The sequence below is a fragment of the Trichomycterus rosablanca genome, chromosome 8 (genome assembly GCF_030014385.1).
Source record: "Trichomycterus rosablanca isolate fTriRos1 chromosome 8, fTriRos1.hap1, whole genome shotgun sequence".
Lineage (NCBI taxonomy): Eukaryota > Metazoa > Chordata > Actinopteri > Siluriformes > Trichomycteridae > Trichomycterus > Trichomycterus rosablanca.
In genome coordinates, this window is record NC_085995.1 from 7887931 (window position 1) to 7905019 (window position 17089).

Genomic DNA, 17089 nt, shown 5'->3' on the forward strand with positions numbered 1-17089 from the left:
TGAAAAACATCCAGAGAGCAGCAGTTCTGTATGCCTCGTAATTGGAGAATTCAGAAGAGAATTGCCAGACTGGTTTGAACTAACAGTAAGGCTGCAGTAACTCCAAAAAAATCTTTAAATAACTGTGTTAGGTAAAAAAAAAAAACTAATCTTAAAACACACAAGCCTTTGAACCATGAAGCAGATGGGCTACAACAGAAAAAGGTCACTTCCGGTTCCTCTCCTGTGAGTCAAAAATAAATAAATAAATAAATAAATCAGTAACTACAGTGAGCACAGGCTCACCAGACCTGAAAAGACTACAATTAGAGGATTGTTTTACACCACAGTCTGAGTACTGCTGTTGACCATGTGCATCGAACTATGGCCACATTTTCTTTATAATGGCATGCTTATAAAATCATAAACCTCTATGTTTATTCCCATGGCATTGAAATGTGACGCTCAACAAGCTTATAGTCAGGCATCCGATCACATACCTTTGACCACACCGTCTATTTTTATAATCAGAAATCTGATCAAAACAAGTATAATAAGTCACAATATGAAAATAAACTAAAGAGACAGAGACTAATTCAAAGATCGTTTTATTAATTTATAATACAGAATTTTAAGCATTTTATTTTTACATTTAATATTCTGAAGCTAATTTATAGCAGTGACGATGATTAATATACACTCAATGAGGGACGGCCACTCAAAGGGAGAGTCAAGACCACTAAACACATTTGTAACTGATCTATTCTCCCATATCATTTGTGCTATCCCTTCCTAAAAACCTTTCATTCAGATGGTCAGCCTTTAAAAGTTTACCATTTAAAACCTGAAATACACAGACACAAGATTACAAAGAACTTTTTAGAATTTCATTATTAATAATATTAATCTGAAGGCAAAAGGAAAAAAAAAAGACAGCATACAAACATTAGGGAATAAAACACCCATTTTAATTCCTGACCCATTAGGAAATTCCATCTCTTTAACACTTGTCTTTTCCAATGCCAGTGTCGCTTGGCTGGAGGTCCAGGAATCCACCGTGCTTACAATGCGGCTCTCATGGCTGTAGCTTTCAAGCAAAAGCACTGTGACAGTTCCCTTCTTCTTACTCCTTACACCAGACTGTCCCTTAGGACAAGTTAGCAGATAAAGTGTCCATAGTTAAGGAGATGCCGAGTTTCTCGCAGTTCAAGCACATTTGGCAACACTTCCATGTCCCTTTTTTAGGTGGAGGGACCTTCCCTGTTCAAGCATTCGAGAACGTAGGTACACACCCAGGGTGAGGAAACACTAGACTAGGGCATGCACACATATTGACACATCAGTCAACAGTCCAGTAAAAAGAGCCTTACGACCAACTTCACTCTCACTTGGTCCTGCGTCAAAGGCAAACTGATTGAGTAACCATGACGTACACCATCAGTCCACAAATGCCAATTCTGTTGTACTTTTCGTACAAGGCAGAATGTAATGCCTGACGTGAAGTAACGGACCAGACCACATCGGGAGTCCAATCAAATGTGCACATCACTTGATGATCAGGCTTATGAATATAAGTGGCAGCCACCACTTAAAAGCTAGGCTGTGTCCAAAACCGTGTTTCCAGTCAGAAAAGTCTCTGTTAGTAGATAAAGTGACCTCCAGATTTTCTCTAGAATACAACAAATGTTCAAAACAGTCCATCACACTCCTACTTGTTATTTTCCTTTCAGTGATCTGTTAAATTGATTTCTGCATTATTAACAGAGGTCTATGTACAAAATATTATGGTTTTACTAAGCAAAGAGTAATTTTGGCAAAAGGGCAAACATAACAGATTCGAGTACTTGGCACAGAAAGATCCCAGCTACTATAAAGGAATAAACTGAATGAAGATCGATCTAACCCTGTAAGCGGTACGATAATCATTCAGAATGCATCATAGGTTGGCAAGCAGATCGAGGGAGAAGGGTAGAAGAACAGGAGGCATGTTCGAGTTGTTCGCTCTTCTGCTTTACAGCAGTAAGCAGCAGCTGCTTTCTGTGGTCTTCTCCCGGTTTCTTTGGCCTTAAAAGACGACATAAGCAAACAATCAGTGGCAGCCAAAAGTCCCTAAAATACACTAAACACATGCTGTTTCCACAATGCCTCAGCAAACAAACGAAAACACAAACATTCACTGGATTTACGGGAAACAGAGGTACCAGAAAAGTCTAAGTATTTTTTTAACACGTTACACATGGGAAAAATTTGTTCACGCTGAGGTAGAAAACACGTTGCTGTCAGGTGAACACTAGACACTGTACACAAACCAAAACCCTTACATAACATTATTCGTTTCTCCATTCATACAACTTGAATTTGTAATAATTCCAGATCTGGCTGTGTTGGTCAGTCCCTTATTTATTCTGTACAAGACTTGGTTAGAAAGTACAAATGTAACAGTAAAAATGTTCATAGGCTTTAAAATAACGTAAGATCTGATCTTAAACAAATCTGGACTATGTTTATTTATTACGATTTTTACATTGTGTTTTACACACTTACATTCATGACAGAAATGGTAGTTACTCATTAACACAAGATTCATCAGTTAAGTTTAATGTCAAACACAGTCATGGACAATTTTTCATGCATGTCTTTGGACTGTGGGAGGAAACCGAACCTTCTGGAGGAATTAAGTTACCAATGAAACAGATAACCTAAAAAGATATATCAATTATAAATAATTATGGTTTAATCTTAATTACTATTATTTTATCAACCACGGGGAGAACATGCAAACTCCACACAGGAAGGACCTGGACCGTCCCACCTGGGGATTGAACCCAGGACCTTCTTGCTGTGAGGCGACAGTGCTACCCACTGAGCCATCATGCCACCCAATCTGGACCATAAAACACACAGAAACAATAATGGAGCTGAGCAGCACCAACACTATCTGCTGCGTCATCGGGTCACCCTACCTACAGTGTATATATAACTTAATAGCTCAACCATTAGGTGGTTGTTAAAACATTTGGACTACAACTCAGCTTTATCTGTCAGGTACTGTGTTACAAAAAATTCACTACGCCAATACAAACAACATACTCATGCTTGGTTATTGACTTTGTACAATGTCAGTATGTTACACATTCTAAAGGAATGTGCTACAGTTAATAAATAAAAAGGTTATTAAAAAAAAAACCCAACCATATTTATTAAAATATTTTATGACAATTCTAACCTTATCCTAACAATATTGTTGTATATACAGGGTTTTATACAAGCTGAGGCATAGACATCACGAGACCTTTAAAAATGACCTGTTTCCAATTCCAACAGTCTGGAAGTAGGACCTTACCAGCAGGTCTTTTAACTTCTATACATGGCAAGCTGGATCATCCTACAGGGCATCCTGGTGCCATCTTTTCCCTGGATAAATGACGCACACATGCCCGGCCGCCTACATAATAAATCTATCTCACAGTCAGTTTCTGTTTTATAGAAGCTGTAGAAACTACTTTGCATGTACTAATGTGTGCCATGTTGTGCCAACTATACACATGCACAAATACATTTTGGAAGAACACCACCAGCGTTTTTGAACTATTTACAATTTAGAAATACACTGATCAGCAAGAACATAATAACCACCCATCTAATATGCTGTCAAAACAGCTCTTTCTGGCAGAGCCACAGACTCCATGAGACCTCTAAAAGTGTCCAGGTCTCAAATCCTGGATGTTACATTAACCTACAGTGCATTCTTCCTACAGTGGACAGGAGTTAGCCTGGGCACTCGTCTGTAACTATGCAGCCCCATACACACATTCATCTCATTACCAGAATTAAAATGATGAGTTCATACCAGACACAATGAGCTTTGTTGTCTTATGACACCTGTAAGTCTTGGCCGCACAACCTTCTGTCAGAGGTTTGAGATTTTGTCCCTACGGCTCATAAGCACCCCTGCTGTTTTCAGACACACTTTGATATACCCAGTGGTCTGGCCATAACAATTTAGCCCCTATCAAAGTCATTAAGGTTTTCATGCTGTCCATATCTGCCGCATTCAACATTTAATCGGCATTCACATGTCATAATTTTTTGGCTCATCCATTAAAACACTGTAAGGAATGAAGCTACCATTGAAACAGATAACCTAAAAAGATAAACCAATTATAAATAATTATGGTTTAATTATGGTTAACATTGATCTTAATTACTATTTTTTTATCAACCAACAGCCGAGTCTCACAAATTGCATCTGTGGAGAAAAAAAATCAATAATTGTGTTTTTTCCAGACCACTTTAAAGTCCTAGAAAAGTAAACGCAGTAATCTCTTTAATAAAAGCTAACCTTCAGCTAAGCTTTATAAATCCAGGGAACACCATGACCCGTTATGTTGAAAATAAGCACTTTAGATCTCCGGACCTAGCCGTCATACTCTGTATAATTGTCCTAAAAGGTCTACCCAACAGGCTCTTAACGCAAGATACTATTTCTCAACCTATGACGACACGCCCTTTTACTGTCTCCAGACTGCCAAAAATGCTTAGTCTTTCACTCCAAAATATCTGAACACAGATTACAAAAATCTCTTGCTAACCAACAGTCGCATTTTAGACGTCACTAAATCTGTCATGTGCTGCTCAGCCCTGTAAGGATTTTAGATAGTCACATCTGCATAGCAACCAAATAGAATAAAGCTAAAATAAATAAACTGAAAGAATAAAAGCCACAGAGAAAAAAGAACACACACATTCAGTCATGCTTTAGAAGAGCGTACAGAGACTGCCAAAGGGACAATTGAGCTCTTACCATGGGAGTTGGGCTCTGGCAGTGTCTCTCTGGCAACCAAGTGCATGACGGTTGTCCGGCCAGGAGGCAACTTAAGAGCTATTAAACAGAAATACAGTAAGTGAAATCTGGTCAGATAAGCTTCATGTGTTTATCATTCTTAGACGTTTCTAAACCCTTAAAAAGGCCTCAGATTTTGAGTGTTTTTATACTGAACGCTAACTTACAAGCATACAGTGACCAATTAATCACACCCCAGAGCTTCATGTCAATGCAGCTTTAGGCAATATTGAATTAAACATAACAACAATTAAGAACAGTAATATTATTTTACATACTGAACCATTCCCAGTCTTGATGTGTCTTTCAAACAAACAAACCTTCAAAGCTTCTCTCAGAAAGTTTATTTAATATAACGATTCTACCTTCATATCAGGGCATCAGGCAAAATGTTTGAATCATGTTTGTTAAAAAAAACCTTTACATATGTGTAAAAGGATGTGAATAATTTAAGTTTAGAAATAAGTATAATCTAGGGCCGATTGAATGCCTTGGTCCTATATACATATACACGTGTAGAGAACAATGAATCACATATTTTTTATGTCCAGATATTTCAAGAGTGCAGTGAGTGAGTTAATCTCTGTTGCAGCACACCCAAGCGACAGCGGGATGCACCTGGCAGCAGTTGTGCACATTTCAGCTGGACAGCACTTGCTCACTAAAGGGGTGTCAAATTTCTGCTCAGTCAAATTTCATTAGAGCACCAGAATTCTCCCTCAGTGATGCTGAGGTGTGTAAGAGATCTCCAGCTCTGCTTCGATTTCAAATATATACCAGCAGCTGCTGGAAAATAACTGCAAAAACTGCTGTAACCAACAGAGTTAATAAAACAATGACTTCTTTGCAGGTTGTCAGATAATTATTAACAACTCTATTACCTGATAGTGTACATTAAAATATTACTTAGTACAATAGTATTTGCATTGGTGGGGAAACTGAGGAGCTGTAAACAGTAGTGAAGCCAAACTTCATTTCCTGGTATTGGGGTTGTTTTTGGCAGTGTAACTGCTAATAACAAGTATACGTATATGTACTTTTTTTTACTGCACTCAAAAGACACACGTTATGTTCTTGGTTGAGGGGCAGAGGCTGCAAAAGAGCAATGTTAAGCAGTTTTATGTGATCACAGTTCATTATAAATACTGCTTAGTATAAAAATAATAACACAACCAAAATATAACGATCCAGTTTTGTGTCATTAATCATTACAACGGGAGCTTCATGCAGTGGGGAAAATAATTATTTGATCCCCTGCTGATTTTGTAACTTTACCCCCTTACAAATACAGGGGTTGGACAAAATAACTGAAACACCTGTCATTTTAGTGTGGGAGGTTTCATGGCTAAATTGGACCAGTCTGGTGGCCAATCTTCATTAATTGCACATTGCACCAGTAAGAGCAGAGTGTGAAGGTTCAATTAGCAGGGTAAGAGCACAGTTTTGCTCAAAATATTGCAATGCACACAACATTATGGGTGACATACCAGAGTTCAAAAGAGGACAAATTGTTGGTGCACGTCTTGCTGGCGCATCTGTGACCAAGACAGCAAGTCTTTGTGATGTATCAAGAGCCACGGTATCCAGGGTAATGTCAGCATACCACCAAGAAGGACAAACCACATCCAACAGGATTAACTGTGGACGCAAGAGGAAGCTGTCTGAAAGGGATGTTCGGGTGCTTACCCGGATTGTATCCAAAAAACATAAAACCACGGCTGCCCAAATCACGGCAGAATTAAATGTGCACCTCAACTCTCCTGTTTCCACCAGAACTGTCCGTCGGGAGCTCCACAGGGTCGATATACACGGCCGGGCTGCTATAGCCAAACGTCGGTTTCAATGGTGCAAGGAGCGCAAATCTTGGGCTGTGGACAATGTGAAACATGTATTGTTCTCTGATGAGTCCACCTTTACTGTTTTCCCCACATCCGGGAGAGTTACGGTGTGGAGAAGCCCCAAAGAAGCGTACCACCCAGACTGTTGCATGCCCAGAGTGAAGCATGGGGGTGGATCAGTGATGGTTTGGGCTTCTATATCATGGCATTCCCTTGGCCCAATACTTGTGCTAGATGGGCGCGTCACTGCCAAGGACTACCGAACCATTCTGGAGGACCATGTGCATCCAATGGTTCAAACATTGTATCCTGAAGGCGGTGCCGTGTATCAGGATGACAATGCACCAATACACACAGCAAGACTGGTGAAAGATTGGTTTGATGAACATGAAAGTGAAGTTGAACATCTCCCATGGCCTGCACAGTCACCAGATCTAAATATTATTGAGCCACTTTGGGGTGTTTTGGAGAAGCGAGTCAGGAAACGTTTTACTCCACCAGCGTCACATAGTGACCTGGCCACTATCCTGCAAGAAGAATGGCTTAAAATCCCTCTGACCACTGTGCAGGACTTGTATATGTCATTTCCAAGACGAATTGACGCTGTATTGGCCGCAAAAGGAGGCCCTACACCATACTAATAAATTATTGTGGTCTAAAACCAGGTGTTTCAGTTATTTTGTCCAACCCCTGTACTTGAACAGTCTATAATTTTTATGGAAGGTTTATTTTAACAGAGAGAGACAGAATATCAACAAAAAATCCAGAAAAAAAACATTAAATAAAGGTTATAAATTAATTTGTATTTAATTAAGTGAAATAAGTATTTTATCCCCTAGCAAAACGTGACTTAGTACTTGGTGGAGAAACCCTTGTTGGCAAGCACAGAGGTCAGACGTTTCTTGTAGTTGGTCACCAGGTTTGTGCACATCTCAGGGGGGATTTTGGCCCACTCCTCTTTACAGAATCTCTCCAAATCCTGAAGGTTTCGAGGCTGTCGCTTGGAAACTCGAAGTTTGAGCTCCCTCCACAGATTTTCTAGGGGAATAAGGTCTGGAAACTGGCTAGGCCACTCTAGGATCTTAATGTGCTTCTTCTTAAGCCAGTCCTTTGTTGCCTTGGCCGTATGTTTTGGGTCATCGTCATGCTGGAAGACCCATCCACGACCCATCTTCAGTGTTGGCCCCGTTCATCAGCCCCTCAATGCGATGAAGTCTTCCTGTACCCTTAGCGGAGAAACAGCCCCAAAGCAGAATGTTTCCACCTCCATGTTTGACAGTGGGGATGGTGTTCTTGAGGTCATATCCAGCATTTCTCTGCCTCCAAACACGGCGAGTGGAGTTGATGCCAAAGAGCTCAATTTTGGTCTCATCTGACCATATCACATTCTCCCAAGCTTTCTCTGAATCATTCAGGTGTTCATTGGCAAACTTCAGACGGGCCTGTACATGAGCCTTCTTGAGCAGAGGGACTTTGCGGGCACTGCAGGATCTCAATCCATTACGGCGAAGTGTGTTACTAATGGTTTTCTTGGTGACTGTGCTCCCAGCTCCCTTGAGATCATTGACAAGCTCCTCCCGTGTAATTCTGGACTGACCTCACCTTTCTCAGAATCATTCTTACCCCACCAGGTGAGATCTTGCATGGAGCTCCAGAGTGAGGGTGATTGACTGATCTTGTATTTCTTCCATTTTCGAATTATCGCACCATGGTCTCTTTCTCACCAAGCTTCTTGCTGATGGTCTTGTAGCCCATTCCAGCCTTGTGCAGGTCTACAATCTTGTCCCTGACGTCCTTTGATAGCTCTTTGGACTTGCCCATGGTGGTCGAGAGATTTGAATGGAAGAAACTGATTCAGTGACAGGAGTCTTTTATACAGGGACAGGATTTTTTTCTGGATTTTTTGTTGATATTCTGTCTCTCTCTGTTAAAATAAACCTTCCATAAAAATTATGGACTGTTCAAGTCTTTGTAAGGGGGTAAACTTACAAAATCAGCAGGGGATCCTACTACGCTAAACATTTCATATGTTCAACATGTTTCAGCATGTTTCAACATGTTCATTTCAGCCTGTAAATAATGCTTTTCTGAAAAGCTTTAGGCTAGAATGTAATCTGAGAATACTAAAGGACTGAAAATGTGAAAAACAATATAGATATAATGCAATGAGGACATAATTGTTATTGATTTTGTATGATTTGTTAATGCATACAAAGTTTGCATTACAATAGCTTTAAAATAAATCAACACTTATAAGCAGTTTAAGTGCCTTAAAGGACAAAACAGGTGGCATCAGCAATCATCACCAAAAAGAAGTATTCATTTGAAGAATAAAAAACGTAATTTAACCAATTGGGTGTTGCGAGGCATAAATTACATCTTGGTGTAAAATGTCTGGGTGTAAAATGTCTGGGTGGATATTTTTAGTGCCGAGAGCAAAAATGGCTTCAGACTCCTTACTCGGTTCAAGAAGCATTTACTAAAAGTCGGACTGGTTAGCCTTCATATTAAGACTTGGATTCTGTACCTGGATTTGGTATAAAGAAAAAAAAAAAAAAAACATTCGCTGTGATGGTTTTATTTTCCCTGCCCACTGGCTGTCCACACAGACATGACTGGCTATTTCTTTTGGGGGGAAAAAGTGAGGGGTTAACCCTGTCATAGATTGGCACACTTTTCAGGGTGTTCCTGCCTTGCACCCAGTATTTACCCAGTGGAACCAGATCTGCCACAACCCTGACCAGGATAAAGCAGTTAAGGAAAATGAAATGAAAACTTATACACAAACAAAGGATATAAAATGATTAATTGTACTTTATGTGCAGGTTTTATTAAAAACCAACTTTGGAAGTAAACATATTGTTGATAAAAACATTATTGTTTAGAACTCCTTTGTCCTACCACGCAGTGAAGTTATTGTAGTCCTTTATAAATAATAAGGATATATTTTAAAAAAATTTGCAGTGGATTTAGACGTAACATTACTTGTAAACAAAACAGAGTGACATTATTTGTTGTTAGATTCTAAAGATTTATAAGAACTGTGGATGCTATTGCTGTTACAATACTCTTTTATTATAAAACCTCAAATTAACACCTGTGGCTGATACAATGAGGGGACAAATTAAAAGGTAACAATGGGTGAATCAGTAATAAACTAATCCAAATACATTTAAATTTAAAACAGAGATGATTCATTTGCCATGACCCATGTAGTGAGCATTCTGCAACTAACCTCCTAGTGTGACATTGCCATGCAAAAACCGACCCTGGAAGATAAGTCTCAGGATGCTGGGGCTGCTCACTTGTTCCTCCTCCCAGCCTGAATAATAAAAAAAACACTATATACCACATGCTCTGGAAAGATGCATTTCTGATCAATATCAATACAATTAATGATATAAGATTACAGATTTTAGTTGAAGATGTGTCTTGTACTAAAAAGCACACAAGGTTAAAGTGTGCTCTTGTGAACTAGGTTCTAATCAAATTTCAGCAGACCTTAGAAAAAAAGTACAGATGCATGAAGCAACACAAGCAGTTCCTAAGATCTAGTTTTTTGTTTCAATACAAGTGGGGATTTTCTGTACTGTACTGTACTGTACTGTACAATGTAAAATACCTAAATGTAAAAACACCATGGTTACACATCAAAGGTTTGCAAATACATTTGGGCTAAATTATTAATATTTTGTGGATATACAAGTGTGGCAAATTTCTGAAGAAAGAAGGTGCTGCACTCAACATCACCCAGCTGTAAAACATGGTGAAGAGAGCACTATGGTATTTTTAAACAACTTAAACAACATGTTAGTATTTAGTCCACTGAAGATTATTAGAATTTGAATGGTAAAAACAAACAACAGAAACAGTCAGTTAAAACATTAAAAAAAGGCAAATTACAAAACATAACTGTAATGCTGTTTAGAAATCAGGCTGTTTATGCAAACCACCAAAAACATTAGGGAAATGAAAGAGCTTTGTGGGGAGAAATAGTCTAAAAATCCTCTTTAGTAAAGTCAGTTGTCTGATTAGTCACTACAGGAAGTTAGTGTTTAAAACTAAAGGAAGTTTGACCAATTATTAAATACAATCATCACCCCCCCCCCCCCCCCCCCCCCCCCCCCAAGTATTGACCATAAATGACATCACCCAGAATGTGACTGTCTATTATCATGACTTAAGATTAGAAGACATTTTATAATGAATGCTAATTAATCTGTGTGTAAGCTAAACTCTATAATGAACTTATATTCATCCAAACTTACCTTCAGGCCAGTTTTCAAACACGTGTTGAGCAATGTCTGTGGCAGAGTCATTGGGGGAGAAGGTGAAGTCCTGGGTCTTCCCACTCACAAGAATCAGACGCAGGTTTACCTAGAACAGCAAAAATAACAAAAAACTTAAAATAACCAAACATCATTCATCACAACTTATAGAAATGATTCTACTTCCTCTTAATTTATTTTAGGGCTTCACATATTAAATGTTTCTTTTTCTTTCAGCTGCTTCTGACTCTTTTTGAATGGAATTCTGGAATTTTCAATCCTTTGCTGATAATATAAAAAAAAACAAGCTAAAATAAAATCGTTCCCTTTAAACACCACATACGGTGTTTGCTACTTCTCTTGAGTGCTTGCATGTATTTTGTAATTAATCTGTTTCAGTTCATTACTTGACCATTATGGATCTCTTTGTTAAGTCATTAGCTTACAAATGTACCTAATTAAAACCTTTCTCTTTCTCTCGCTGTGTGTGTGTGTGTATGCATCAGATATTCTAGTTGTATTATTTGAACTCAACCTGCTGTTGGAATTAGATTATTATTATTATTGTTAGTAGCTTTAACACTATATCCAATGGTTTTAACACACTAATATATGTGTATGCAGATCTACAGTCTTTTCCTAGATGCCATGATAATAGCTTTGCTCTATAGGCACATCAGCAGGGTAAAGTGGTTGTGGGTGTAGGATGTGGTATTGGGAACAACATAAAACACCTTGAAACAAACCGAAGTGATTTTTTTTTAGAAAAACATATTTAAATAGTTCACATATAAACTGGTTTGACACATTATATTTAAAAAAAATTGTATTAGGGAATTCGTTAGCTTCAAATCGACAGCGGGGCCGGCCAAACAGCATAGCCATTGGCAGGTGCACTTGTCCTTGCGCTCTTAGTGCCGGTCCCAAGCCCAGATAAAATAAGGAGGGCTGTATCAGGTGTCAAAACTGTGTCAATTTAAGTATGCAGACTGATTTGATGTGGTGACCCTTAATATGGGAGCAGCCAAAAGAAGAAAAAAATTGAGCCAAATGAGAGCAGTCTTGGGTGTTTTTGAAGAACGTGTGCCTGCTAGAACTGAAAGTGGATGACAGCAATGTTATGCCACAGATTGTCTTAGAATATGAGAAAAGCCTTCTTGTTTGGAAGTTGGTTCAGTTCCAAAAAGCCTAAATGCTTTTTTTTATGTTACTGGTTTTAAATGTCTCTACGAACTTAAACATGACATCACCCACATGCTGTGAGCAAGGTTTGGCTGGTAGTAAAAGCACTCGTTCAGAATTATTTGTTCAGTGAGGGTGGGAAAAAAAGCAAGTCAGTTGGTCTTGGCACTTTGATTTATTCACTAAATCCTAAAGACTGAACAAGTCAAATGACCAAGACATATGACACTGCAACTTATCACTCGACTTCATACAATCAAACCGATTTTTCTCTCTATATAGGGAAATATGCAAAACTAAAAGCAGAAGTGAAAAAAAAAAATGGTTTTCGGTTAAGGTTTAACACCTTACTAGGCAAAAACATTTTAGAGTGAGATCAGGCAGACATCAGCTCTATGAAACATTTAATACAAACACCTAGTAAAACCTCAGCACTGCAAATAATACTTGGGCAGGTCATGACCGAGACAGCGTCAGCGTCAACCACCACACCCTAACAACAAAAATCCTTTAATATCCCGAAACCACATGGATGTCTTTAAATGTAACACTAGTGTGTGACGTTTAAACCCTAGCAAAGCAACAAATCTCAAGATTAATACTACTGAATGTAAATCGCCCCCATCCCTTGTAAAATTATTACATTTATGATTGACATCTAAAAAGAGGGGGAAAAAATGAGGTTGCACCACATGGTGACAAAAGGATTTAAGGTGTTAACCCACAAATCTGCGGTGGATAATGAGAAGATGAAGCATTTTGTTTTGACAAAAACATGCAGAGTGCACCCATTCTGTTCACCCAAACAACACAATAAATGTGCCTTCTACCACTGGCCAAGTGAGGTATATATATATATATATATATATATATATATATATATATATATATATATATATATATATATATATATATATATATATATAAAAAATGATAACTTAATAGCAAATCATACGAAAAGTGCTTTTGTGGACCAAAACTTACTAATTATTATATTATTATTATTATTATTATATATCAAATGTTTGTTTTTTGTTAAGTTTAATACACTTCCGTTGAGAAAACAGACCCATAATATCCTATTTTGTTTCTTTAACTACTTAATACAGTTCAATGGGGGTCCCTATAACAAACCCATTTATAAAAATCTTCCATATAGTTTTTAAATAGAATTTAGGTTAGACCATTGGCTATGACACAAAGGCATCAGATCACCCTGCAACTTGGTGAATGGCTGTTGGATTTTTGTCTTTATCTGAGAGCATGATGGAAAATCTTTTGTGACACCTGGGGACGGTTTGTGGTTCCGTGAGATTTCCATGAAAGCCAATTGTACTCACAGGGATGTCTGCGGTGTATAGCTGAAATCTTTTTACAGTTTGTTTTATAATATAACCAGTTGCGCAAAAAAAAAAAAACTTTTCTACCTGATTTATGGCTATTAAAGAGTTCTACTTTTTTTTTTTCTTTTGGCTGTGACACACACCAGTCTTTAAGCCAGACGCAACCTTTTTTTAAAAATCAAGGCTTGAGACCAGCACTGACAGTGCAATGACAGGTGCACCTCCCAATGTCTAGTCTCGTTTGACCATTTGTGCAGACTGTTATGATTAGCCCATTAAAGGTCCATTTATTTAAATGAGTTAATTTAGCATTATCCTCTTTTCTTTTTTTCCTCTTCACACATGTGAAGCTGCCCACTGCTTATTTTTACCACAGCTGATGCATTATTTAACATGTACAACACTATGCTTGCTGTATTCCTCCACTCTAACTAGACAGTAGGCACTGCTGCCTGGCAGCAAGGTTTTGACACTTTATTCTGCCCTCCTTTACTGAGACACTTGATAAGTGCAGGCCCAGTCACTAGAGGATGCAGTACAATGGCCTCATCTCTACTTGCACCAATAATGCACTTAAACCCCTCAAATTTTTCATGTAAAGACTCCTCACAATCACCTATTTTCACATCTGTACAGATAATCCAACTAAACCCCTTTAGTTTAGTGTAAAACAACTTTCTTGTGCTTGTTATTTTTTTTAATTCAAGTTTTTCAAAATTTGTCCAGAAGTCCATGTTAGCATACAGCTTATGTAAATTTCACAACACCTGTACTGTAACACTTCCTCAATCCTCAAACACAAACAAAACGATGGTTTTCTTTAGCAGTTCACTTCTGGATTAAATACGACTATGCGCATCAGAGGAAACCTGATCGTTCTCTTTATACTATGCAGCATCTCTAATTGCACTAAACTGAATGTGATACAGAAGTGGACGGGGTGTAACAGAATACTCACTGTGTCCTGTGAGTCTCTCCGAGTGCTCATGGCTGCTGTTAAAGAGGAAGGCACACAGGAAATGCTGATGTGTTGGAGGTGGCACAGCCCTGGCACAAAGAGCCTGTATGTGCTTTTCTCACAAGCCTTTCTCTGCTTTACACCGCCTGGCACCAAAACATACATTCACAAACAAGGTTATAATTCTGTTTACACTGCACTTTCAAAAGCAAGTTGTTATTATCTAACTGGCAATGTGTCATAATGTGGTAGTTCACTTGCTGCAATGTATGTATTATATCATCGCTGCCAGTTAGATATTAACAAATCACTGGTAGTTATGTTCATTTATACACATACCCACACTATACTGTAAAAAGCTTGGAACAATAGGCTATAATAATAAAATGTTGATATTGTCACATAGATCTTGTACTAATATATCATTTTGGACCATTTATGTATCAAAACACTTCATCTAAATACAATGGAGCATCTATATGCCTGCTTATTAATAGAATTATGTAATTAGCCAATGTGATAATGCCTAGCAACACAATGCATAAAATGATAAAAACACAGTTTAAAATCTTAAATATACACATCAAACATCAGTATGGGTAAAAAAAAAAAAAAAACATCTGAGTAACTTTAAATGTGGTATGGCTGTTGGCAGGAGAAACTGCTTATCTTCAGGGATTGTTACTCAAACAGTCGCAAGAGCTCAAAGAGAATAGTGCAAAAAACCCAAACAAACATCTATTCACTGCTGACAGAAACACCTTGTTGATGTGAGAGCTTAGAAAAGATTGCAAAACTGGTTCAAGCAGGCAGGAAAGCTCCTGTAACCTAAATAACCCCTTGTTATAAACATGGTGAGAAAAAAAGGCAATTCAGAATTCAGAATGTACAACGTCCAGGTCCAAAGCCAATAAACCCAAACGGTTAAGAATTGGAAAAAAAATTTAAATCTAATGAATCACATAATTTGCCTAATGGTCAAAATGTTCCTGTCTTATAATGACAACTTTTAGTATAATACACATCACAAAGAGCCCAAGTAATCTTAAACAAGATCACTGAACATGACAATGAGTTCAGTGTGCTTCAATCGCCTCCCTAGGCATTAGACCTGAATCCAACAGAGCACACCTGGGATATGCTAGAAAAGGAGATTTGCACCAATAATGTGTAGCTGAGAAATCTGCAGCAATAAAGCGAGACAATAATGTTAAATATTTAAGGAAAAAATTAATCATACCACAAAATAAGTCAGTTGTAGCCTAGCGGTTAAGGTACTGGATTAGTAATCAAAAGGTTGCTGGTTCAAGCCCCAGCACTGCCAGGTTGTCACTGTTGGGCCCTTGAGCAAGGCCCTTAACTCACAATTGCTTATACAGTATACTGCCACAGTACTGTCGCTTTAGATAACAGTGTCTGCTAAATGGCAAAAATGTAAATGTAATGATCTGAAAAGAAATGTGCAGAAAACCTGAGAAGTGTTACACTGTGTTTTTAATAAGCATCAACAGCTGACTAGCTGACCGACCAAAATGCTTAAGAAATAATGTAACTACGTTAGATTTAACTATAAAATCATCACACAAAGAATAAATAAATAGCATACCTTACAGAATGATGGTCTGGGGCAGAGTATATTCACGAAAGCAGCATTATTTATCCGCTAGAAAATTAAAACTAATATTAGCAAACCGCTGTCGGTACTAGCAAACCTGCTACCGTACAGACAGACGAACAAATGTGCGCTAACTGCACAAGGTCAAAACACGTTCAACAACCACGAAATAAAAACACCACTATCCGTGTTCGGTTCACTCCTCAAGCATTTGGAACAGCGCTAATCCAACAGAATAGAGTCCGACCGCGGTGCTGCTAACCGAGCTGTACAGCCGCTAGCTGGCCTTCACCAGCACACAGCCGCTCAGAGGAACCGATAATCTCCAACTGCAGCTCTCAATAATAGAGCAACCGAGAACGATCCAGCACCGAAGGCGATCTGGAACACCAGCAATCTAGAGCTAAAAAAGCTCGAAATATACCAGACTAAACAACCCGATTACGATACTACTACTTAATGCACAAGCTGATAGATATAGCCATACTGTAGCTCGATTATTCACAGTCAAAAACACATCAGTGTTGGGTTCAGATTAATGGCCGAGATGTTACAGACACCGGAAAGCAGCTGGTTTTGTACACAGCAACGTCAACCGCTCATGGACACTGGGAGTTGTAGTTTTTAACACAGGACTCCATTTTGATCAGTCAGCTTTTATTTATAGATGTAGAAAAATAAAAATGTAAATATACCTCAATAAAACTGACTAAAACGCATTTCAAAACCTATGCTGTCTTCCAGTCCTGTGGAAAAAGTATTATAATCAAAAAGAACACATATGCAATCACCATCTTAGTAGTATTATAAAACTGTTTTGGTTGTTTTTTAGTTTTGGTATGTCAATAAAAAGGCAAGTTTATATCAGATATTTAATAAAGTTCATATATAAACATGTGTCCTACTGTAAATAGATTTAATTTCTGTTATACAATACATCAGCAGAGCATGAACTTATTCACACAAAGAAACTGAATATTTGCATATGCTACATTATGTATCCAACTGATAAATAATTCATTGAGTTGCACTAAGAAAAACAAACCCACATAGTAGAAAAACT

At 38.1% G+C, this 17089-nt stretch overlaps 1 protein-coding gene across 1 annotated transcript; it reads right to left on the reverse strand.

Annotated features, from left to right (window-relative positions):
• Positions 1-571: 571 nt before the first annotated feature.
• ubl3b (ubiquitin-like 3b) lies at positions 572-16569 on the reverse strand. Its single transcript, XM_063000435.1, has 6 exons — positions 16018-16569; positions 14412-14557; positions 10929-11037; positions 9896-9982; positions 4784-4861; positions 572-2043 (listed from the first exon to the last, which is right to left on the reverse strand). Exons 2-6 carry the CDS (start codon positions 14439-14441, stop codon positions 1991-1993), a joined length of 357 nt encoding a protein of 118 aa, XP_062856505.1. The 5' UTR covers positions 14442-14557; positions 16018-16569; the 3' UTR covers positions 572-1990.
• Between the last annotated feature and the right edge of the window lie 520 nt (positions 16570-17089).